The sequence below is a fragment of the Leguminivora glycinivorella genome, unplaced genomic scaffold, assembly GCF_023078275.1.
Source record: "Leguminivora glycinivorella isolate SPB_JAAS2020 unplaced genomic scaffold, LegGlyc_1.1 Scaffold10, whole genome shotgun sequence".
Taxonomy (NCBI): domain Eukaryota; kingdom Metazoa; phylum Arthropoda; class Insecta; order Lepidoptera; family Tortricidae; genus Leguminivora; species Leguminivora glycinivorella.
The window spans coordinates 529,836-554,605 of NW_025952835.1; the positions used below are offsets into that span (position 1 = coordinate 529,836).

The following is a 24,770-nucleotide window of genomic DNA, read 5'->3' on the forward strand; positions in this document are numbered from 1 at the left end:
TTGGACTGTCCATATTTAGCGGTTTATACACAACAAATTTATGTTGGTCTGGACCATTTTGTACATAGTAAAGATTGATTATATAAAGATTTTTCTAAACAGTTGTTTTATTTCTAAAGCCTGGCCAGAAATATATGACTATTGTCAAGAGGGCGCTGTTATTCTGGTGTATGCAGTGACAGTTCATAAAGTATGAAAAAAATTGTTCTAATAAAATTCCGCAACATGGCGTATAGTCATATATTTCTGGTTAGACTATAATATAAAAAAAACCCGAAATAAAAACCCTTTTTTATTTTACTCTTCTGCCAAACTGCATAGATGCTAGTATTCGAATCCTGAGAGGTTAGGTTTCTATAGAAATCTTTGGAAAAAGCCTTTGCTAGGCCGCATATAATCAAATTTTTCTATAAAATCGACTGAAATTAAATACTGTATTTATTGTATAACTGTGATAATTAATTTGAAGATTGACTCGTTTAGAAACGCATTCGCATTTGAATCTAAAATACTTGTAGGCCGTAACCGAAATATTGTTGTCTGTCGCCCACGTGGCAGTAGAATGGAACTGATATGTGTAGGAAATGCATTTGATAAGATTGGATTTCTGCAAAAATATTGCATACCTACTGCTGAATTCCTCCGTAAAGTCATAGTACACTTTAGGAAGTACTAAAAGAGGTAAGCGTTCCAAATAAGAAGTCAAAATAATTTAACATAATTATTTATTTATAGCCATTACACGGCATGATTCTCCCGGAGTCTTCCATCCCACTCGCGCGATATACATATCATTTCATTTCATAATCTCTAATAAACAGTTCTAACTTTTCTCCTCACAATGTCCCACCAAACCATCTTATTGGGTGGAACTCATTCAAGTAAAAAGCTAGAATCTAATAAACATTCATACACTAATGGAATTTACAGTCGTATAAATATAACTTACATAAGAATACTATAACAATCAACGAGATTACGATTTGATGATGGCCTCGTACGCTTGGAATATGCAGGAGGCTACTTCGACCGTGCGTGACTTCAAGCTTAGGGTAGCTTCTGGGTTTCCTGGCTGTAGTTTTAACTCTAGTAGTACCCAGATGTTGTTGGTAAGTTTGAGTGACTGGTAGAGCATGTCTTGTCCTTCTACGTTTCGTTTGGCGATGGTGAAGATGTTGTTGAGGGTCATCTTGTGCGCGATGGAGTCGGCGGTGCCGACGACGCCGGACAGCGAGTGCTGGAGCTCGTTGGCGGCGGGGATCTCCTTCCAGGTGGTGAGGAAGACGCGCTTGTCGAGCTGCCCGTCCTCTGTGAACAGGATGTGCGCCGGCATCAGGCACGCGAAGTAGAACACGTCCACGTTGTTCTTTATCGCCACCTGCAATGAGCGTTTTAAATTTAGTGTCGGGTTGCATAAATAAATTGGTTAACATAGGGTCACGTTAGTGTAATGTTCCCGCATTCCTAATGTTCTCAATCCTGTAATTATTGCGTTTGTCACAAAAGGGATAATTGATGCTTCAGGAAGAATGGAAGACCCAAGGAGAGCGTGCGTAGTCATGTCTTTTCAGACTCAAAAATAAGTTAGAAATCGAATCTGAATCAGATCATCTGATACACATAGAAATTGAATAATTGTTTTTTTTTCTCAATAATTCGTATTTATGATTTCCACACTTGCGGTCAGAAATCGCCATATCATGTGCCGTATTTAACCCCAAGAACGCAGTTGTCAAATAATTGCTTCTATTTATTTATCGTATGGCATAGGTTATTTACATGTCACTGCATTGTAGAATTAAAAATAAACCTAGAAGTCTTAAAATATTCCACGGCTTTCCCATGTGTGTGTGTGGATTGAGTGAGCACCTTCCGAAAATAAAAAAAAAATATGCTGATCATTTAGTAAAAGTTCTAAAACAATTGTAAAACGAATCTCTGAATTTGTAAAAAGATAAATCAAAAGATACAGCCATTAACATGTGCTCACTCAGTTCTCACAAACTACCAACGAAAACAGTGAATATATTAATTTAACATATAATATTTATATACTAACATTTAGTAAAAAATAGGCCAACCTACCTCTATAAATATTAGATCACCTAGTGACGTATTTAATTTTTTACAAATAGTTTCTTATGCTCACTCAATCCTCACACTTTTGAAAAGCCGAATTTTGATGAAAAACATAAGATTTAGACCGCTATTATATGTGTATAGTTTAGTAAAAGTGAAATGGGAATTTGTAAAATACAAAACGAACCACTAACGTGTCAGGTTTTTTATAATAAATTTTTGTAAGTGCTCACTCAGTCCACACGTTTTGAGAAAGTTAAAAATGTAAATATCTTACGATTTGTAGCACCTAAGACACTCGAAAGTACTTCAACATTTAGTAAAAATTTTTACTAAATATCCACCATCTAATATTTTATATTCGTTGTCTGGTTTTAAAGATATTCAGACATAACTTTTCTCATACAAATGTATCAAGTAGGGTGACCACACTATGTCGGCTCCTGATTTTCCCCACCTTCCCATTGTCATATTGAGATTGGGGAGTTTCGTTCAATTTTGATAATAGTTTATATTAAACTAATACCATATTAATTCTCCATCTGCAAACTGTTTTTAGGTTATGTTCTTGGCCTAGTGATGATGTGTATTGTGTAATTTTTATCGACGTCAGGATAATAACCATATCGACATCTATATCGCTCGTGCGTATTGGCGCGACAGAGCCAGACTAACTGGCACGGCGTTTCGTTTTCGTTTGGCATCGGAGTAATGCCATTCGGCTACGCACGCTGTAAAGCTGCTAACACATGACCGTACGAGCACCGTACCGCACCAAGGTCATCCATATGGATGCTTGCTAGCTTGTAAATGGGAGCGAGAAATAGTTATTATTTTCTCGCTCCCACTTACAAATCCGGTACGCTCATCTGTTAGCACGATTAGATTACCAGGTTCTGGTTTCTTACTAGTGAAGTATTATATTCTTTGTTTCTTACCAATTATCATTCATGTCCTTTTTAATGCATGAATGTCGATATGGAGAATTAATATGGTATTAGTTTAATATAAACTATTATCAAAATTGAACGAAACTCCCCAATCTCAATATGACAATGGGAAGGTGGGGAAAATCAGGAGCCGACATAGTGTGGTCACCCTACTTGATACATTTGTATGAGAAAAGTTATGTCTGAATATCTTTAAAACCAGACAACGAATTTAAAATATTAGATGGTGGATATTTAGTAAAAATTTTTACTAAATGTTGAAGTACTTTCGAGTGTCTTAGGTGCTACAAATCGTAAGATATTTACATTTTTAACTTTCTCAAAACGTGTGGACTGAGTGAGCACTTACAAAAATTTATTATAAAAAAACCTGACACGTTAGTGGTTCGTTTTGTATTTTACAAATTCCCATTTCACTTTTACTAAACTATACACATGTAATAGCGGTCTAAATCTTATGTTTTTCATCAAAATTCGGCTTTTCAAAAGTGTGAGTATTGAGTGAGCATAAGAAACTATTTGTAAAAAATTAAATACGTAACTAGGTGATCTAATATTTATAGAGGTAGGTTGGCCTATTTTTTACTAAATGTTAGTATATAAATATTATATGTTAAATGAATATATTCACTGTTTTCGTTGGTAGTTTGTGAGAACTGAGTGAGCACATGTTAATGGCTGTATCTTTTGATTTATCTTTTTACAAATTCAGAGATTCGTTTTACAATTGTTTTAGAACTTTTACTAAATGATCAGCATATTTTTTTTTATTTTCGGAAGGTGCTCACTCAATCCACACACACACCTTTCCCATTCAGGCTATTAAGCTCTTCAAAGTTGCCATCGAATTTGGTCGCTACTGAATTAATATCCTTCATTGTGTTAAATACAGTTTAAATTATCTGGCGTTTGATGGGTTAAGCGCGTTTTATGGTCTAACTACCGATGAGCTATTTAGTCCTAAGATAATAACTTCTGAGGATTACTACAGCGGCAGTACCTGCAGGTTGTTAAGCGGCTCCATGCGCTGCACGGGGCCAGTTGTCGCGAGTGGCAGCGGCGCATCCGCGCTCGCGCCAGCCGCTAGTGCGCCCACAGACAAGCTGCCCGCCGGGAATACACCGAAACTGACAAGGAAAATACCAGAGTTATTATGAAGCTATAAAATTATAGATAAAAAGAGTTTATAGAGCTTAAATAAATTCTCAGAACCTACGATGCTACAAATAATCGTTAATAAATGACGCCCCTCTGTCCGATCTTGTTTAAACAGTGTATTATATTCCGTAGTACCAAAGACATATATAACTCCGTATAGACAGATAAAGTCTAAGAAAAAAACTTCAGTACAATACAGAAAAAGGTACGGTGGCCTACATGGCATTACACCTTTGGGGTACGCTCAGCTAGATGGCGCTAATATTAATATTTGACTCTCAGAACCTACAATACTCTGTACAAATAATCGTTAACAAACAGAGCCAGAACTACACCCACATCAGTGTCTCTTCCACGTGAGCACGGTAACTACTATTAACTTACTTAAGTACTATTAACTTTCAGGAGTTTTGACACATTCAAGGAGAATCACCTAAGTAACGTCCTCTAGAATAGATAGATATCTTTTTATTCCACACTTGAACAGGTGACAGTTTTATAAAGATACAAATAGTTTATACTGAAGGTCATGTACCTGTTCTTGTTGAGCTGAATGGCGAACCCGCTCATGGCCTGCATGGCCTTGTTGGTGAAGGTCATCTCCAGACGCGGCTGCCCGCCGTGCCGACTGAATGTGCCCCAGATCTCTAGACCTACAAGCAAAGGAGATAGTAGTAGTGATTTTATTGTATAGATCAAATTATCAACGTCACTTTTATTTTGAAAACGACAAACAAATGTTCACATTATTTTGAAAACGTCAAACAAATGACGCCCCTCTGTCCGATCTTGTTTAACAGTGTATTATATTCCGTAGTACTGTCTAGTTTGTTAATTAAATTCCAAGTATAAGTTGTATAGCCCTTTACCTATAACCTATAACTTACATGTTTGGTTTATCTCTTAGTGTAAGTTGTCAATGATTATCAATGATTCCAAGTAAAATATCCCACTTTGTCGCTTGTTATAAGAACTTTTTGACAGGTTATTCGAATGAAGACAGAAGCAAATTTCATTTATATGGTAGTGGGACAACGCAGTTTCTAAGAAGTGTTATTAGAATTCTAGTTTTGATATGAATATGATAGGCTTGTAGCTTGTAAAGCAATCGTGTTTAAATACTTTATTTCCCAAAAGAAAATTAACATTTTCTCTTAACCCTTAAATCGGTAGCGGCAAAATAGTTGCCATCATACTTAAAACAAAAACGCATCTTTGCAATAAAAATTACAGTTCAAAGTCGAATGAATAGAACAAACGTCAAAATGGTTAAAGGGTTAATGAGAATATGTTTTATACTAATATTAGAATATATCAGTAAATCAGTGAGTATCTTAAATTGCAGCATGTAGGTAGACTACAAAAGTATACATAAAATTTAAATTCAGGATTTCCATAAAGTAATTTCCAAGGTACATATTTCGCATGTAGGCAAGATGGGCATTGGACAATGTAGCATGAGGTCACACCAAACTTTGTCACTGGTTTTGGTTGATAGAGGCGACATGTAAATTCCAGGTTTACCTTTGCAGCCTACAGAATTGGTAGTAAAAATCCGGCGCCATTAGGCTTATATGGCGAATATCTGATGATGCGTATTTGTAACATGCAGTAAAATTAGGGTACACGCATTACTTTTATTTCTAGGGTTAAGTATCAAAATGTAAACAAGGAACCTTTATAGTGTGAGTCTGTCCGTCTATCTGTCTGCCACATTACTAAATATCTCGACAACCGCTTATGCTATCGCTTTAAAATTTGGAACAGTTATTAAATTTATGTTTAATTTCGTGAGCTTTATTCATCATTATCGTTATCAACAAAATTGTCAATGTTGTTGTTGTTGTAGTCCCCAGAGGTGCAAAGGGCTTTCACAAGCTCGCATCACGCCTTCCTATCTTCAGCGACCCTCGCTCCAGCTCAAAGCGGCCGCTCGTAGCTCATTTCCGACGGACCGCTTCCGTGAGTGTCAATGTTATTAGTCCAGTTGAAAGCGTAGAACGGGTCAGGTTACCTTTCCCCTTGTCGGCGGGCAGCCAGCAGGTCTTGGGCGGCACGTAGGAGGCGGGCGCGGCGGCGCCGAAGATGTCGCCCAGCAGCCCCGTGCTGCCGCCCGGGACCGCTGCTGCGGGCTCCGCGCCGCTGCCCAGCTGTTTATAAATATGGTTAATACTCGTTAAGAGAAGTTTGCTGAGAACTATAAATAACAGACCCTCAAGCACAACTTGCCTTGTCGCGCGCGAGTCCATACTTGTATTCATTTCATACGCGGAATCTACATATCTACCGAGAAGGAAATATGTCAAGAACTATATTACCATAATCGAGAACAAATATACGGTTTATAGACAGTCAACCAAATCTAGACACTAAAATAACCGACAAATTTAAAAAATGTAGTCCGACTCAATAATCTAGTAATTCTCGGGCTAATTATCTTCATAAAACGCATGCCTTCCTAAACCTTGACGTTGGCGGAGTCGTCGACGAGCCAAACACTTAAAAATTCATTTAAAATCTAGGGGTGAAGGTTTCATTCCCATAGAAAATTTGAATTTCACACCATCTATAAATAAAAGGCATAGTTACCAGAACGTCGAGGCCGCCGGCGAGCAAGTCCAGGTTGGAGGCCGGCGCGGCGGCGGGCGCGGGCGGCGCGCCGATGTCCATCGACAGCAGGTCGCCGATCAGGGACTCCTGGGGGAAAACGTGGCATTCAATAAACACTACAATGGGGGATGTCTGAAAATTTTAAAATCGCCTGATATTTTTTCTGGTGATAGGAATAAGCATTTCTATTTACAGAAAAAAGTTACAGATTTTTTGGTAGCACCATACATTTTATAAAAATAAAAACGTGTTGCTCGACTGCGCGTACGACCCACTTCGGCAGTTATGAGATTTGTCTTAGTCTTTAAAAAAATTCCATTTTGAATCTGTGCTGGCCACAGACACTGACAGTTGATTGTCAGCTTGACATTTTTCTCGGAGAATTCATAAGTTTCATAACCATATCTGGTGAACTATTTATTACTGTTTTCGACTCATTTTCTCTCCCTGGCCTCTGATTTTGCCTCCTTCTACGACTACCTTCGCTCTCGAACCCCGGACCGTGATTTTACTGGCTTAAAACGACGACCTTTGATTTTAAACCCTGGACCTGATTCTACTTGCATTAACGAAGACGTGTGCTTGCCCTGCTTGCTGCCGACGGCCTTTGCGTTGAACCCCGGACCTGATTACAATTTTTAAGCCCATTGAGTTGGGAAAACGTGGATAGGTACTAGCGATTTTGTAAGAGCTAGTTCATCTAATTTGCCAAAATGTGGAACAGCGACAAACACAATGCCTGTGAAGAAGAAATTGATGAAAGATGCAGAGATATTTTGGACAGAGAATGTGTATCCCATTAATTTTGAAAAGTGCAACTACATGTTATTAGAGTGTAATAAACATAAATTTGTCTTGATCTATATTAACATTATTACTCATTTTAGCACCCATAAGTACGTTTTCACATTATTCGATCCAATACCGGATGTTGGACCGATATCCCATACATTACAGGCGTCGTCTTGGATTTTTTCCATTGAAATCCTTCCGACATCCGATATTGGATCAGGTAATGTGAAAACAGGCTAACTCCTAGTAGTGATTCATAAGCGCACCTGCCTACAGATGAGAACTAGAGAAGGACCTGTGCCCTAAACAAATAACTTTAGATTGTTGGTTTATTGTCTGCTTTAAGTAGTTAGTGCTCAAAAAGGAAATGAGTTTGCGATGTGACACCTACTGCTTTTCACATCACCCATTCAGAAAGGGTACTTTTCGGCCCTGTTAGGAGGGAATTAAGTGACACTTTTCTGTTCAATAACTTTGTCTGGCCTGTATAAAATATTAACGCCACGGAAAGTGTTTGCACATAAGTAATAATCAGTAATCAGTAATTCTTTATTGCTATCATAGGTACATAAGTTGTTACATTTCAGTAGGTATAGCACAGCTATGAACCCTGTAAGGGCACTGCAAATATAGTTCTTAATAACTAAAAATCTTAATACTTATAATCTTATAAATCTTAATACCTATATTGCTATGAGAACATTTTTATGTTGCAACATATTTTAATATTATGTATAAAAAAATTGTGTCGATTAAGTGCATAATATTTTTACAACAGACCTGATTCATATTTTAGTATTTTGCTTATATGATATGAAAAAAAAAGTGTCAAATGGTAGCAATAGTAGATTGTGCAACAAGGGAGAAAAATGAGATATATATCTTGAGTGTAGCAAGGTATTCTTAAATTTAATCCTGAGCGTAGTGAGGGATTCAAGTGTTAAGACACAAGGTGGAATTAAATTTGCTACACATATTAACATCAACTTTTAGGAAATTTATATATAATGATATGTTATATGAACTTTTAGGAAATTTATATATAATGATATGTTATATGAACATAAAAAATGGTATGTTATGTAACCATGTAAAAAAAATGTGTCCTTGAAGGGAAAAGTATCACTTTGGTCCCTAATAGCAAAGAGGAAAAGTGCCTCTTTGCACCCTCCTCGCAGTGCAGGGAAGAAAATAACCCTTTCTTTTCGAATCCCAGTCACTACACTCAGTATTCAATTACATATAGAATACTTCACTTTGTTCACAATTCCATTTATATCCTCGCTATAAATATGCAATTTTGCTCCCTCGTAACACAATCTACTATAGTGCTGTTAATCATGCTTTAACAGTATGGAGGGCCATAGAAGAATATGGAAAGCCATAGCCGACTGAATTTGATAGTAACTTGACAGTAACTCGACACACATGACACACCTACAACTCAGAAGTAAAATAAAACAACACAATAAAATAAATCAATTGTATTTTATTATAGGACATTGCAAATTATAAAAAAAAATGTATTTTACCATATTTTTCCTATTGGTCTATCCAACAAAATACACATTTTATAAAATGCCACCGTGTCAGATATTTATGGCTTTCTTTTTTATGATATTATTGCCAGCGTGTAACTGCATTTTAAGGTTGGTAAACAAGACACGGTATCTTACACTCAGGTGGTCTTCACAGCAAAATCACACTCTGGTTGGGCAGTTCCTGCCAACCTATTGAGACCAACTTTCCTTCAGCTCCTTTCTTAATATGAACAATTTTAAATCTGGGTTTTTCTGGTTGGTTTTAGAACAAGTTGGTATAAAGCATGTTTTGGGATCCTTATATCGTGTTTATGTACTTGTATTCATTATAACAAATAGTGTCCGGAACTTAAAAGCGATGATCGTCCTTATATCAAGCAAAATCAGAAGTCAGGGAGGCAAAACGGATCGTAAACAGTTCAGCAGGATCAGGTCCAGTGTTTAAAAGCAAACGTCTTCGTTAATGCAAGCAGAATCAGGTCCAGAGGTTAATATCAAAGGTCGTCGTTTTAAGCCAGTAAAATCAACGTCCGGGGTTCGAGAGCGAAGGTAGTCGTAGAAGGAGGCAAAATCAGAGGCCAGGGAGAGAAAATGAGTCGAAAACAGTAATCAGGGCCGGATTAAGGGTAGAGCGAGTGGAGCGGCCGCTCTAGGCGCCGAATGGTAAGGGAGCGCCAAAATCGTCATTGCGTGGGCGCACACATAGCCCAAAATGGCGAGAGGAGCCGGAAATAAATTTTATTCAGATATTGAAAATCTAGATTTGTGATTGTGATTCAGATTATCTGCAAAGTTGCACCACAATGCCACCATGTACAACATTATAAGGTGGGACAAGCTTTGCTCTTCTGCAGTTCTGCAATTAGAGTCGAACTTCTCGACTTTTCAATGTCTGTCCAAGTTGGCCATTGTTGCAATTTGCTTTTCTCTCCCATGCCCTGCCTTGGCCCTGAACTAAAGCTCAAATCCGACTGTTATCAGTTATGGTTTCTTGGTCTGCCAGAGCTTGGTCTTTGGCCTCTTTTGTTTCATCACAGCCATTTGTTCTTGTTCTAGTGAACTCTTCAATGAGCACGCCGCACAGGAAAGCATTAACCCGTACGTTTGTCTTCTGAAAGACAGGGACTTTTATAGAATCAAGCCCCCCTCCCATAAATAATAGGAAAAATTTTCGCGCTCGCTTCGCTCGCGCTTACAACTTCTATCGATACACAGGCATGTAATATTTTAGTTGCCTAGTCAAATAGTTGTGACGTTTCAGATGGACACAGCGAATCTATGAGCATTTTGGCATCGAACCCTCCCAAAAAGGTTAAAGGGGCGCCAAAGCTATGTCTCGCTCTACCCTGATCGAGTGCGCGGGCCGGCGCTGACAGTAATAAATAGTTCACCAGATATGGTTATGAATTCTCCGAGAAAAATGTCAAGCTGACAATCAACTGTCAGTGTCTGTGGCCAGCACAGATTCAAAATGGAATTTTTTTAAAGACTAAGACAAATCTCATAACTGCCGAAGTGGGTCGTACGCGCAGTCGAGCAACACGTTTTTATTTTTATAAAATGTATGGTGCTACCAAAAAATCTGTAACTTTTTTCTGTAAATAGAAATGCTTATTCCTATCACCAGAAAAAATATCAGGCGATTTTAAAATTTTCAGACATCCCCCATTTCTTCTAAAAGTAAAAGAGTTTCTTAAGTCCAGACTTCCTTGTTCAGATACCTCATCAATGAAATCTAAGGAACTTTTAATATTTGATAATTATTTATTTCTTTATTCTTTATTGCACATCAATAAATAAGTACAAATGGTGGACATAATGCCTTAAGGCATTCTCTACCAGTCAACCACTGGGTCAAAAAGAAACATTTAATTGAACTAAACTATTTAAGGAAAGGGATCCAAACTGTTGTTTCTGTGAAAAGTCATTAATTCTAATTCAGTCAATAATTCACTCTAATTGATGTCATACCTGTTTCATCCATACTAATATTATAAATGGGAAAGTGTGTGTGTCTGTTTTTCCGTCTTTCACGGCAAAAGCGAAGCGACAAATTGAAGTACTTTTTTAAGTGGAGATAGTTGAAGGGATCGAGAGTGACATAGGCTACTTTTTGCCTCTATCTAACCCCCCACACACTTCCCTAAAACGGGGGTGGAAGTTTGTATGGAGCATTTCGCAATTTTCCAATTTAACATAAGCGAAGCCGCGAGCTAAAGCTAGTTTCTTCTAAAAGTAAAAGAGCCGCCACACTAGTCCAGACAAACATCTTCCCTGTTCAGATACCTAATCAATCAAGTCTAAGGAACTTTTCACATTTTTACAGCTTTGATAATTTGACTAAGTTAAGGAAAAGGATCCAAACCACAAAAATCTATCCATATAATTTGACCTTTCTGGGAAAAGTCATTCCAAAGACATATATAACTCCGTATAGACAGATAAAGTCTAAGAAAAAAACGTACCTCAGTACCATACAGAAAAAGGTACGGTGGCCTAGATGGCATTACATCTTTGAGGTACGCTCAGCTAGATGGCGCAAATATTAATATTTGACATTTTAAAACATATCAAGCTAAGAATATGGGACAAATTGTCAAAACTGAGGTTCAAAAGTTTTAAGCCTGTGTCAAGAGATGGCAGTCTATGCACTGTTATTACACATTTTACTTCGACAGTAACTCTCTATAATACTCGATCCTCTTTGGTCATTTCAATAGTCGGGTCCACACAGACGTGCCTAGCGTCGCGAGGCAATATCCTAGCGCGGCAAACGTGTTATGTAGACGTGCCTCCGCCGAGGCAATGCGTGCATTTTGCTCGGCCGAGCAACCTACCACGGGAGAGGCACGTTTACATTAGACCTTTGCCGCGAGAGCACATTGCCTGGCGACGTGGCTCGCCGGGTGGCTAATGATCAAGAAATTGTGATATTTAAGATACCCTTAATTATGAAGAAATGAAGTAACAGTTACCTGGTTGGGAATAACTGTGGCCTGAGGAGCGTGGGCCTCGGCCGGCTCGGAGGCGCCGCGCGCCGGCAGCGACTTGCGCACGCCCGCGCCGCGACCTGCACGCACAAACATCGCTATAACAAACTTGCTTGTTAAACTCATTTATTTATTTAATCAAAAAGTAACCCAGCATTACAGTTTACACTAAGGCACTGTGAAACTACAAAATACAAAACAAGACACAAACGGTAAATAATACAAAAAAAATAAACAAATTAAACATTAGATTTGGGCGACGACGTAACAGCGTGGCTCCGTTGAGTCGTCTGACTCGACGTAGGATTCGGCAGGTTGCCCCGGAACCGCCGAAATACCACACCCTTCGGCCAGAAGTCTGCGCACGCAATGGTGCCCTGCAGCGCGCGCGGCACGCGCACAACAAATGAAGTGAAGTGCACGTAGTCTATTAATGTCTGTTTTTATGTTTGATGGACCAATTTCCCTGGTATTGCAACAAAAAAGCTTCGCCTTTAACAATGGTGGTATGCGACATCTTCTTTCAGTTGTGGTAACTACACTGACGCAAGCGAGCTAATAGGCGAAACGACTAAAAAAAACTATTTAGTCCGTTAGATTGATTATCAAAAAATTTGGGACACCTATTTTTTCTTTTCTCTCGTAAACAAAAAATGACGACGGTACATGTGCGTTGAAGTTTCGCGTGACGTCACGCCTAAGTACAATTTTTAGTTACAAGTGACGTCACAAGCCCCCACGGGGCACTTTGATGCTCTATATCGTTGTATTTTTTCACTAATTAGATAAAGTGAAAAATATGTGTTCAGTATTTTTGGACGATCTAACTGACGGACTAAACAGAATGCCATTTTATAATGTAGTCGTCATCCCTATTGAGTAGCTCTTCCAGTAGCATTGGCCCGAGCAGTCTCTGAGATAAGTGGTATTTCCACTAGAAATTCATTATTCTAGGAACTCACCCTCAACAAATGCTTTACACAAACGCAGATGAGTTGATGTAGCAGAGTCGGTTCTAGTAAGGTCCGTCACCTTCAAAATTGCCTGCTGATACACATTTGCTCTAGATGCTTACCCTCCACGAAGGCTGTGGGCGGCTTGTGGTACACAGAGGCGAGCGAGCTGATGTGGCAGATGAGCTCATCCAGCAGCGTGGGCTCCAGAAGGTCTGTCTCCTCGGAGATGAGTGGTTTATCGGCGAGCACCACTTCTTTGGCGGCCGCGGGGTCAGTGGATAGTAAACGCCAGTAGATGAAGCCGCGGTCCCTGATGGAACATGTTCATTTTGAATTTTTTGTGGAGCGAGTCTATCGCGAGAGTACGTCGTGATTCGAGCTAGCCCAGGAACTGCTCTAATTTTATCGTATTAGGCTCAAAACAAGTAATATTTGGTAGCAATTTATAAGTTCTACCAAAGCTCAACGAGGGTGCGGTGTGCTGATGACGGGAGGACTTACGGAACTAACTTGTTCCGTCTATTGTCCTTTGAGTCGTCGGCAACTCGAACCCTCCTTAGAACTTGTACACTCCTTTTTGCTGTGTACTTAACACAGCAAAAGGGAATGTACAAGTTTCTAATGGGGTGGCAACGCGCATGTGACACTGATTGAGTTGCAGGCGTCCATGGGTTGCGGTGACCGCTTTACAGCAGGCGGGCCGTATGCTTGTTTGCCATCGACGTAGTATAAAGACATAAGTAACTCCGTATAGACAAATAAAGTCTAAGAATAAAACGTACCTCAGGACCATACAGAAAAAGGTACGGTGGCCTAGATGGCTTTACATCTTTGAGGGACGCTCGGCTAGATGGCGCTAATATTAATATTTGACATTTTAACACATAACAAGCTAAGAATATGGACCAAATTGTCAGAAGTTTCAAGTCTGTGTCAAAAGATGGCAGTCTATGCACTGTGATTACACATTTTACTTTGACAGTAACTTTCTATAATACTCGATCCTCTTTGGTTCTACTATAAACTATTCATGGGACGTCAAAAATGCTTTTAGAGATGTTCAGGTTTTCTAGGAGGATGTTTAGGACAACTAAACGAATGAGGATGTATATATAATTAAACTAGCTTTTGCCTGCGGCTTCGCTCGCGTTAGAAAGAGACAAAAAGTAGCCTATGTCACTCTCCATCCCTTTAACTATCTCCACTTAAAAAATCACGTCATTTCGTCGCTCCGTTTTGCCGTGAAAGACGAACAAACAAACAGACACACACATTTGCCCATTTATAATATTAGTATGGATAAACGTATGTTACCTCAAGTCAGGGTTGTCGGAGTCTTGTGTGGCGAGACTGAGCACATGCTGGACTAATTCCTGCGTGTCTGCAGGCCGCTTCAGGAACAATTTCACCACGGCCGTCAGCAGTTGCAGTTGGACCTGTTAACACCGGGAAATAAGTATCAGTGGCGTGAAAAACCGATCGAGTCAACAGCTCTTCACGTATTACGCAGTCACATCGACAGACCAAAGAGTCTCCTTGTTCCTCGTAGATAACCAAGTTTGATAACTGGTTTTGTATGAGGAAAAATAATTCTTCTTAGCTAACTGGGTTATGAAATAGGATTTTTTTTTCTTCATAGAAAACCATTATTTTTTGCAGTTTTCTATGGAGAATATTTTTTCTTTTTGGTTACCCGGTTATGAAATGGGATTTTTTTCCTCATACAAAACCATTATTGTATGCAGTGAAGTATTGTTTCTATGAAGAACTTTTCTTCTTCCTGATTATTTTTTCCTCTAAGAAAACCATTATTGTATGCAGTTTTTTTACGAAGATTTTTTTCTTCTTAGCTTACCCGGTTATGAAAACTGCAAAAAATAATAATTTTCTACGAGAAAAATCCCATTTCATAATCTCATTTAAATATGAACTCAAACACATGACATGATTGCAGTTCAAGTTCATATTAAAAACCTATATAGATTTAACTATTAAATATAAAACATATCGTTACCGAGTTTTCTTTCGATTGAACAGCACCAAAGGAGATCTATCTTATATCTTTAAATGAGCAATTCTTGTACCTATACAATGTGTTTCCGGTATCACTCAAAACCTCAGACACCCCAACTGATTTTTATTTTTTTAAACTCAGATGAGTTTAAAAAAATAAATATATAGAGTATTCATCTTTTAATCTGATCGTTATTTTTTTTTTAATTGAATTTTTAATTTTCTGTATAGCTCTACTTGACTTTTAGCTCTACACTCAATAAAATAATTGCTAACTACCATCATAAACCATAAGACTATTTATTTGTGTACGTTACTGCAACGACATAAGGTTTACCAATAGACAGCTAAGATGTCACTGTAAAACACTTTAAAGCTTTATCACAGTAAACTTGAAATTGGACAGGTAATCGCAGTAAGCAAATTTAAACCCAATATTCAAAATGACAAGGTTGTAATTAGGTACGAGTTCAATTTGCTATGACTTATGATAAACATTAAGTTTAAACTGACAAACAACGTCAAACTCGTAGCGGAAAAAATAATCGTCCAAGTAACCAGCCAGTATTAATACCCCTAAATACTGAAAAAGGTAAACAACCTCTAGCAATGCGATATACACAATGTTGTATTACGAGTACAATAGAATGGGCACGTAAAAAAATAACTAATAATACTAATTTAAATAAAAATATTACCCCCATCAAGATATAGCTCAATCGATTCTACTCTCGATTCTGAACAAACTGTTTTCAGGTTTTTAGTGTTAAGTGAAACACGGTGTATACTGGCGATCTCGGAAACCGCTCTAACGATTTCGCTGAAATTTGTTTTGTGGAGGGTTTTCGGGGGTGAAAAATCCATCTAGCTTTGTCCTTAGGTCCCGGAAAACGCGAATTTTCGTGTTTTCGTCGCCCAGGTACTAGAAATAAATTGAAGAATGTAAATGCAGCATACCTGTGCGTTTTCGTCGTGGAAGCCCTCAAGGAATGAGTCCAACAGTTCGTCGGCGTTGTCGATACGTTCAGCGTACTCGCCCACGATCCATACCTGCGACACGCAAAATTTATATATTTTTTGATATCCGTATTTCATTGATATTCCGCCAACCGTACATGGCGACCTTGCCAGGATCCGCCATATAATATATATAATAGAGGATAGGTCAAACAAAGATTTAAATGAATTCAAAATTGATAACATTCTATATATTACACGAATTTGTAATACCTATATCATTATATAATTTTATTTTATGACAATTATGACTGACATACATACATACATGTTTTTGACATATTTTAGTACCTAATTAATTGACTATGGTCAATTTTGAATCATGGCTTAGATATTGGTAGTTTATAAGTATTATTCTTATTAGTATGTAATATTCAACACAATGTACATTGTTATGAATAAATAAATAAATGAAATGGCTCACCATGGAAGCCCTGGCTTCCGGCTCGTCGAGCGTGTCCAAATTCTCGCAGAGCGTGGAGATGATGCTCTCGTACTTGTTGGGGTACTTGCGGAAGATGTCCTTGATCACGACCACCGCTTCTTGCACTACGTAGTTCACTTTCGTTTGGATCAGCTCGAGGAGGGTTGAGACGCAGCGCTCGGCTGATGGCTCCACCTGATATGAGTAGTTATGTGAATTACTTCGGGTCAATTTTTTTTTCAATCTAGCAATATGTCTTAAAAATAAGTGATCATATGTGAAAACTTTCTATCGCTTTTAAGTATATCGGAGTGCTTAAGGTATAGCGGGGCAATTGTAACTAATCAATTTTTTATACACTATAAAGTTGAGTTCCACATGTATCCACTGAACACTCGTGCCATAACCGGTGAACACACCAATTAATAATGCAAACATCGTAAAATAAGGAAAAAAAAATGGATTGCATTTGCCCTCAGTCAAAATTGCCTCGCTGTGCCTTATAAATATCTGATCACGCATTTACGGCGTTAGAGTGAGTGTTCAGGCCCCGTAGCCGAATGGCATTTCTACGACGCGAAACGCCACCGAAACGACGCAGAGATGTAGTCTGGCTCTGTCGAGCCAATACGTAAGAGCGAAAGAGATATTATGAGCGTTTCGTGAGCGTTTGTGCAATCGGCTACGCACACTGATGTTTGAATGTGTTAACAAACAAGATCTCTTATGTACCTTGATGGCGCAGCGACCGATGGCGCGAACAGCCTTGCGAACGAAATCCACATCCACCTCGGTAGCGTATTCTTTTAGCTCGCCTAACACTTGAGCGATAGCTAAGCCTTCCTTACCGATTACTTACTGCATAGTTGTCCTGTAATACGTACTTTAATGGCGCAACGGCCGATGGCGCGAACGGCCTTGCGTACGAAATCCACATCCACTTCGGTAGCGTATTCTTTCAGCTCGCCTAACACTTGAGCGATGTTGGCTTGGGACGCGAGACGGATCATTATGTCCAACTTTTCCAGCTTCACGTAGATAGGGTCGTTGTATTTCACGAAGAAGACCTGGAGAAGAGAAACAGTTTGAGTGTTAGAATTTTTAAGAAATTAATAATAAATATTATATAAATTGGATACTGTTTTCTTAGGCAGGAATCCGGTTTTTATCCCAGTATTTGAGCATTTCTTTTTTTTTTGCCAATAAAAAAAAATTGATTGTTTTAGGGAATTTAAATAGATATCATACACGAAAGAAAAACCGGCCAAGTGCGAGTCGGGCTCGCGCACAAAGGGTTCCGTAGCAGCAAATAAAAATTACAGTTAAATCAACCTATCTCAAAAACTATAAGAGATACTTTGATCAAACCAAAAATCGTTGAAAGAGTTAATTAGCATGCATCACCTCTATTTTTTTTAGAATTTTATACCCCGTAGTTATAAAAATAGAGGGGGGGGGGACATACTTTTTACGACTTTGAGAGCTGATATCTCAAAAACCGTTCACTTTAAGAAAAATGTTTTTTAGAAAACTTTATATCATTTTAAAAGACCTTTCCATTGATACCCCACACGGGTATGTACATCGAAAAAAAATTTTCATCCCTCAGTTACATGTATGGGGGCCCCACCCCCAATTCTTTTTTTTTTTACTATTTAGTGTCATAATTTTGTAGCGGTTCATACAACACATATTCCCATCAAATTTCATCACTGTAGTACTTATAGTTTCCGAGTAAATCGGCTGTGACAGACGGACAGACGGACAGACGGACAGACGGACAGACGGACATGACGAAACTATAAGGGTTCCGTTTTTGCCATTTTGGCTACGGAACCCTAAAAACGACAAGGCCCACTGGTGGCCGAGCCGGGAATATAACCCGGAATAAAATAATTTGATTTATTCTCTAGTTGTTTTAGGGAATTTTAGGTCAATTGTACTCAGAATCACGAGTACTTTCAATCTCACTGGGAAACAAAAAGTGTCCCAGAATTTCCATACATTTTTGTTACTTTCCTCTTTTGTTACCCCATAAAACATGTACGGAAAATAGTAACAAAATAAGAAAAAATCGTATGTGACAATTTTTTTAACTACTAGGATTGAAAAAACTAGTAATTCTGAGTACAAATAGCATATGTTTTTTCAAAAATATCACACTTCATAAAAGTGGCAAAAAAAAAGAAATGCTCATTTAGTCCATCACTTTCATCCAATAGTCCAGTTCATTTTAGATTCCATTCACTCTCAAATAGTCCTTACACCCTGGCGGGTGTTGCCTCTGTATGTGTCCCATGATACGGGAAAGGGCAACATCCGCTCGGTGTACCCCTTACATTTTATTAGTGTCAAAAGGGCCTCTATGCGTCGGCTTTGACCCCGCGCACGCCTCCCAAAAGTCCGGAATACCATTGTTCCGTGATGGGAAAGACAAAAAATATTATACGACTTCTTACACAGATTGACCGAGTCCCACGGTAAACTCAAGTTTGTGGTATCTGTTTGTTTGTCTGTGTGTGTCTGTATGTGACATCGTAGCTCCCGAACGGAAGATCCTAAGGTCAATATGGGTAAGTGTGTCATAAGGGAATGACGAATAGCACTAATCATGAATAGCAAGTATGAACTTGCAAAAACACCTGGGACAATAAGAAAGGTCAAATGTGAAGTCCAGACACACTTCTCCTCATAACCCGGGTTCGAATCCCGGTAAGGGCATTTATTATAGATATTTGTTCCTGAGTCATGGATGTTTTCTATGTATGTAAGTAATGTATTTATCTATTTAAGTATGTATATCGTCGCCCAGCACCCACGGTACAAGCTTTGCTTAGTTTGGGGCTAGGTTGATCTGTGTAAGGTGTACCCCAATATTTATTTATTTATTTTGTTTAATCAGAATATGGACTAAATTCCTTCCCACCTTCATCTCGTGTTTGAGTATATCTGGCCGCTTCTGCACGACGAGGTTGATGTTGCGGAGCGCCACGTACTGAACCTCGGGCTCCGCGGACAGGAGCGTCACTAGCGGAGGCGCCAGCTTGCGGGACAGGGTGCTGACCAGCTCCGTGTCTTCGGACACCATCTCCATTAACTTCATTAGGACCTGGGGGAAGAAAATAACTGTGTTGAAATTATACTTGTTTTATATATGATTAGATTTTTTTTTATTATTCCTCCCCGGGATGTCCCTCCGGGTCCAATTATTGTGGATAAAATAGAGGATATTTCTCTAAATTCCCAATCCTCCGACCAAAAAAAAAAAGGTCTCGTCGTGAAAGTTTATATATATATATATGAGTTAGGTTACTTGAATTGAAAACGTGCATTTAGGCTTTCCATGGTAAAATGTAGAAAACTTGAAGTTAGTCAAATTGAAGTCGTTATAACGACCAGTCACTAGAAAAATGCGTATGTTGCTCAAGGACTTAGATATGTAATGCAGACACGCGCGAGCCGAGTAGTTGCTGAGCGCGTCCAGTGTGAACACTTGTTCCTTTAGCTCTTGTCTAGGTACTGTACCTTGACCGCGGACAGTACGATGGCAGCGTTGGCGTATGCAAGACGAGGTGTATGCGTTCACACATGGAGTGAGCCTAAAGAGAGTTGCCTCGCATGTCCATCAACACTTGTTCCTCTAGCAGTAGTCTAGTACAGTACCTTGACGGCAGACAGTACAACAGCCGCGTTGGCGTGCGCGTGACGAGGCGTGATACGCTCGCAGATGGAGTGAGCCTCGCGCGAGTCGCGGGGAGAGTAGTTGCTGAGCGCGTCCAGTGTGAACACTTGTTCCTCTAGCAGTAGTCTAGTACATTACCTTGACGGCGGAAAGTACGACGGCCGCGTTGGCGTGCGCGAGGCGCGGTGTGATACGCTCGCAGATGGAGTGAGCCTCGCGCGAGTCGCGGGGCGAGTAGTTACTGAGCGCGTCCAGGATGAACACTTGGCCCCACTCGGTGCATTCGTTCAGAGCCGTTAGGAGCTTGTTGATGGTTGGCGCGTTCATCTCTGTAAGGATGAAGAAAGATAGAGGCGTAAAGATTTGTCTCATGAAAAATCATCCTTCAGTGAGTTTTTGCAATTTCACTAAACCTCAGTAAGCTCAATGAAAACCGTAAAAAAATACAAGAAGAGCTATATAGGGATTTATGACTTGCGTTAAGGTTAGGTGTGCCACAAGTACTAGTTTAGAATTGCATTTCAGTCATAGTTGCAATATGACTTAAGACGCTGACAGCACCCCACCTTGACGCTAGCGTACACTGTCTAATCGTATGGGAGTAAGTGAGAGCGTGATGTTACTAAACGAGGGCGGATAGGTACGAAAAGTGCAGAAAAATATTAAAATAAAATAGAAAGATGCATTATTTGTGCAAAATGTTTCGTTAGTGTTTTAGATATGTATATATTTGTTATTATAATATTAACTAAAGACAACTAAGTGAATAATTGAACGACACACAACCGTTTAATGACGAACTCGAGACCAATATTTGCAATTTTTTTCTATCAAGCCGATTTCATTAAGTTGTGTATCGAGTACGGCTATGTTCTTTGAAATATAATGAATAATAACATATAATTTACTTGCCTTACTAAGACAAGTAAATTATATGTTATTATTTTACTAAGACTAATAGTTTGTCTTAAAAAACTGCGCAAATAACATCAATTTTACGCTATTGGGTGTTGTCAGCCCCTTAAACATAGCAACTCACGACACTAGATTACTTCCTCATTTCTCTGCCAACTGATAGCTCATCTAAACACAACAGCTCAAATGTTAAAAATATGGCCTTAAGGGAGACACCGTAGCTTAAGTCCAACTTTAAGTTCAGATTTTAAATTTATTAGAGGACAAATCTATCTACTTCTTACCGACAAGTGGATGTCCGGAGACGCTGGCCTCGTTGATCTCGGAGAGCGCGGCGACGGCGTTGGCCACCACCATGGGGTTGGAGTCGCTCAGGAGGTCCTTCAGCTGATCCAGGAAACCCTTACAAAAACATAATATATGGTTTAGATAACCACTCAATTCTAATAGGAAATGGAAATCGAAAGGGTATGTTTTACAGGTGTCAAATTGTAAGTTTTAATTTTTGCAACAAGCCTTTGAAGCCTTATTGTTAAATTGAAATAGATATCATACACGAAAGAAAAAACAGCAAGGCCCACTGGTGGCCGAGCCGAGAATCGAACCCGGGTCTTCAGCTTACGCGGTTAACGTCTTTACCACTACGCGCGCTCCATCATCTCTTTTGCCACCTCATCTCTCCATCATCAGATCAGCTTGATGGTGCCAATATTGCATTGTCATCCAATTTACATAAATGTATGTAGCATAAATTTTTTTTAAAAAACCCCCGACCGCGACATAGTAGACCGATTTTCATGAAACATGGCTAAGAATTCCGACTAACTCAGCATTCAGACAAAAAAAAACTAAATCTAAATCGGTTCATCCGTTCAGGAGCTACAATGCCACAGACAGACAGACAGACACGTCAAACTTATAACACCCAGTCGTTTTTGCGTTGGGGTTAAAAATTAATAAAAACTAAACTTTCCAAACTTACGACAGTCAGAACAGATGAACTTTACAGAAAGAAACAAGAACAATTACCTGATCTTCCACCATGCTTGATGATATGTCATACAGCTTAGCAACACACACAGCTGCCGTCTTCCTCACATAAGGATCTTCATCTTTTAAGCACTTCCTCAGCGGTTCACACAGATACTCTGTGATTTTGTCCACTCGGATGCAACCCATGGTCCGTACCGCCAGAGCCCTTATGAGCGGGTTGGAGTCTTCGCAATCCTGGAGATGTTTCAACGTAGTTTGCATTCGGTATTGGGTATAAAAAAGAGAAAGCAATACATGAATCATACGGAAGCAATTGACAGTAAGCAAACAGTAGAATCCTGCTATGCTAGCTACTCCATTATAGTTGAATTAGATTGGATCATGGTTAAATTTTAAGTAGTATTTATACAATAACAAAATAGTATGAGTGGAAATGTAAAAAAATATACAAAAACAATTTTTTATTTCACTCTTGACAATTCATCATTTTTTAGTCTACTTCTATCTGTGAAGAATATGACGAGAAGAAAATAATTCCAATGCCAAAAAAAACAACTTGAGTTTGTATTTTGTATGTATGTTTTTTTCATTTTCATAAAATCATCTTAGAAAATATATTATATGGGTAATTTGTCATTACTGAAAACTGGTCACATTATCATTACTCCCATTCATTGTATAGTGGCAGGGTAAATAAGGATTATGTTTCAAGTAACAGAATAGAGGGTTCTACTGTATGATTGATACAGGGTTATGTAGCCAATGTGCATCTAATCGGAATGAGGCATGGACTTTATATACTCAGTACATACTTTAGCATATTACACTTGTATATATCTCGCTGTGTTTATATTGGAATGTAGATTTACACATCCACTGGTGATGGGCTTAATTTAGAAAGTAAATAGTATTATAGCATGCAATCTTAGTCTATGTCATGCAGGGTTTAATTTTACATGGATAAAAATAATATTAAAAATGCTTTTAAATTAGTTACTGTGTGCTAAGTTCATGTTAGTTCAGATTGTTAGGGAGACTTAATGTGTAAATCTACAAGTTGATGAGTCGATTGGTTTTGGATCATTTGTTTACCTTAACAAGCTGGTATGTTGGTAGATCCTTCCACCCATCATAATATGGTACAGTAGACATTAAAAACGATAAAAAAGACAAGTCACACACACACAAATAACTACACTAAGCATAGTTATTCATTAATGAAATTTGTCTTAATATTATACATCTTCCATTTGACTGGATTGTGTAAAAGCCCAACACTGAAACTCCCATGCTCCAATATTATAAAAAGATGAATTTACTATATCACTATAAAATATTATCCAGAAAATATTAATAATTTTCAACCATGCAAATCAAATTTAAAGTTAGAAAAAGCAGAATCAGTTACAGGATTTCCAATTAACTCATTACAGAATTCCAAATATTTTTATAGAAATAAGTGGCGATGGAAACATACCTTGACGAAGGTGTTAACAGCCATGATGGCCATATCCGGCTGTGACTTGGCGTAGTTCATGAGATACAAGTAGACCAGCTTTTTAAGCTCCAGGTTGTCTGTTTGCATGCAGTTGACGACATCAGGGAACAGCGCAGAGACATCTTTGCCGACTGTCATGGACGCAATGACCTAAAATATCAGAAGATGCATAAGATGCATTCCATTGAAGGAACTTTGGAAATATAGAATGTAAGTAGGTAGAGTATTGTAATACGAATATCTTGCAAGGAAATAAACTTATATCATACAGTACCTTTTTGACAGCCTCCTTCTTTTTCTCCTTTTTATCGCTGTTGAGTTCTGACTTTAGTTCGAATATCTCCCCCTTTTTCGTGGTGGTGAAATACTTTGAGTCGGTCATTTTGGTGCTTATTACCTCGATTAATGTATCAGAAGCACCGAAATTTGGGCTTTAAACTAATTATTACTTGCCCTGAACCTGAAAAATCGATAGTTGCAGTGTATTGGAATGTCACATACAATTTATCAAAACACAACATATAATTATTAAAATAACTAGTATTTCGTAATTCGAACTAACTAGAGACAGTTTTAGGGTAAAATTTACAATAATATTACCAATAAATAGGAAAATAATGCACAAAATACACAAAAATCTCGACAACGTACGTTTGACACGACGAGACGAGGGGCGTTTCCACAGATTAGAAATGTTTATCATGACATTTGATTTGTCATCGATTCCGGTGTTGTCAATTTTAGGTACGCTATTCACTATCAGACATTTGTAGTCCGGAACCGGATCGATTTTAGTCCTCCTCATTCATATTTAGCAGAAATAAGCTCCGAATAAGTAGATTTATTCAAAGTCGGGGGGTCATTGCCAATTTAATTTAATTGCCATACCCATACGGCAGCATTTCTCATATTATGGATCAGGCCCTATTACTAACGTGTAATATGAGTAGGTATGAGCGATTTTTTATTCCCCTTTTTTAGGACACCCACAACCTCAGGTGGGTCAGCAACGGATCAGAAAGTTTCATTTTATCCACAAGAGTGCAAAGTAATTTCCCTCTCTGGCTAATAGAATTGACGTTAAATGATGATTTTTAATTATTATCAATAATCATATTAATTTGATTGATAGCTTTGATTTGTTTTGAAGTT

At 38.5% G+C, this 24,770-nt stretch overlaps 1 protein-coding gene across 3 annotated transcripts; it reads right to left on the reverse strand.

Annotated features, from left to right (window-relative positions):
- Positions 1–708: 708 nt before the first annotated feature.
- On the reverse strand, positions 709–24,289 carry LOC125242172 (AP-1 complex subunit beta-1-like). Of its 3 annotated transcripts, none has more exons than XM_048150880.1 (19): positions 24,270–24,289; positions 23,893–24,078; positions 23,598–23,768; positions 23,213–23,239; positions 22,157–22,354; positions 21,412–21,529; positions 20,351–20,541; positions 19,457–19,639; positions 17,415–17,597; positions 16,531–16,725; positions 16,047–16,139; positions 14,391–14,512; positions 13,196–13,386; positions 12,106–12,200; positions 6,777–6,884; positions 6,202–6,337; positions 4,723–4,840; positions 4,030–4,156; positions 709–1,378 (listed from the first exon to the last, which is right to left on the reverse strand). In XM_048150880.1, the coding sequence occupies exons 2-19, from the start codon at positions 23,998–24,000 to the stop codon at positions 977–979; spliced, it is 2,766 nt and encodes a 921-aa protein (XP_048006837.1). In that variant the 5' UTR covers positions 24,001–24,078; positions 24,270–24,289; the 3' UTR covers positions 709–976. The 3 variants fall into 3 exon arrangements, with proteins under 3 accessions (XP_048006837.1, XP_048006836.1, XP_048006838.1); XM_048150879.1 differs by having other exon boundaries at positions 24,219–24,281; XM_048150881.1 differs by lacking the exon at positions 23,213–23,239 and having other exon boundaries at positions 24,219–24,273.
- Between the last annotated feature and the right edge of the window lie 481 nt (positions 24,290–24,770).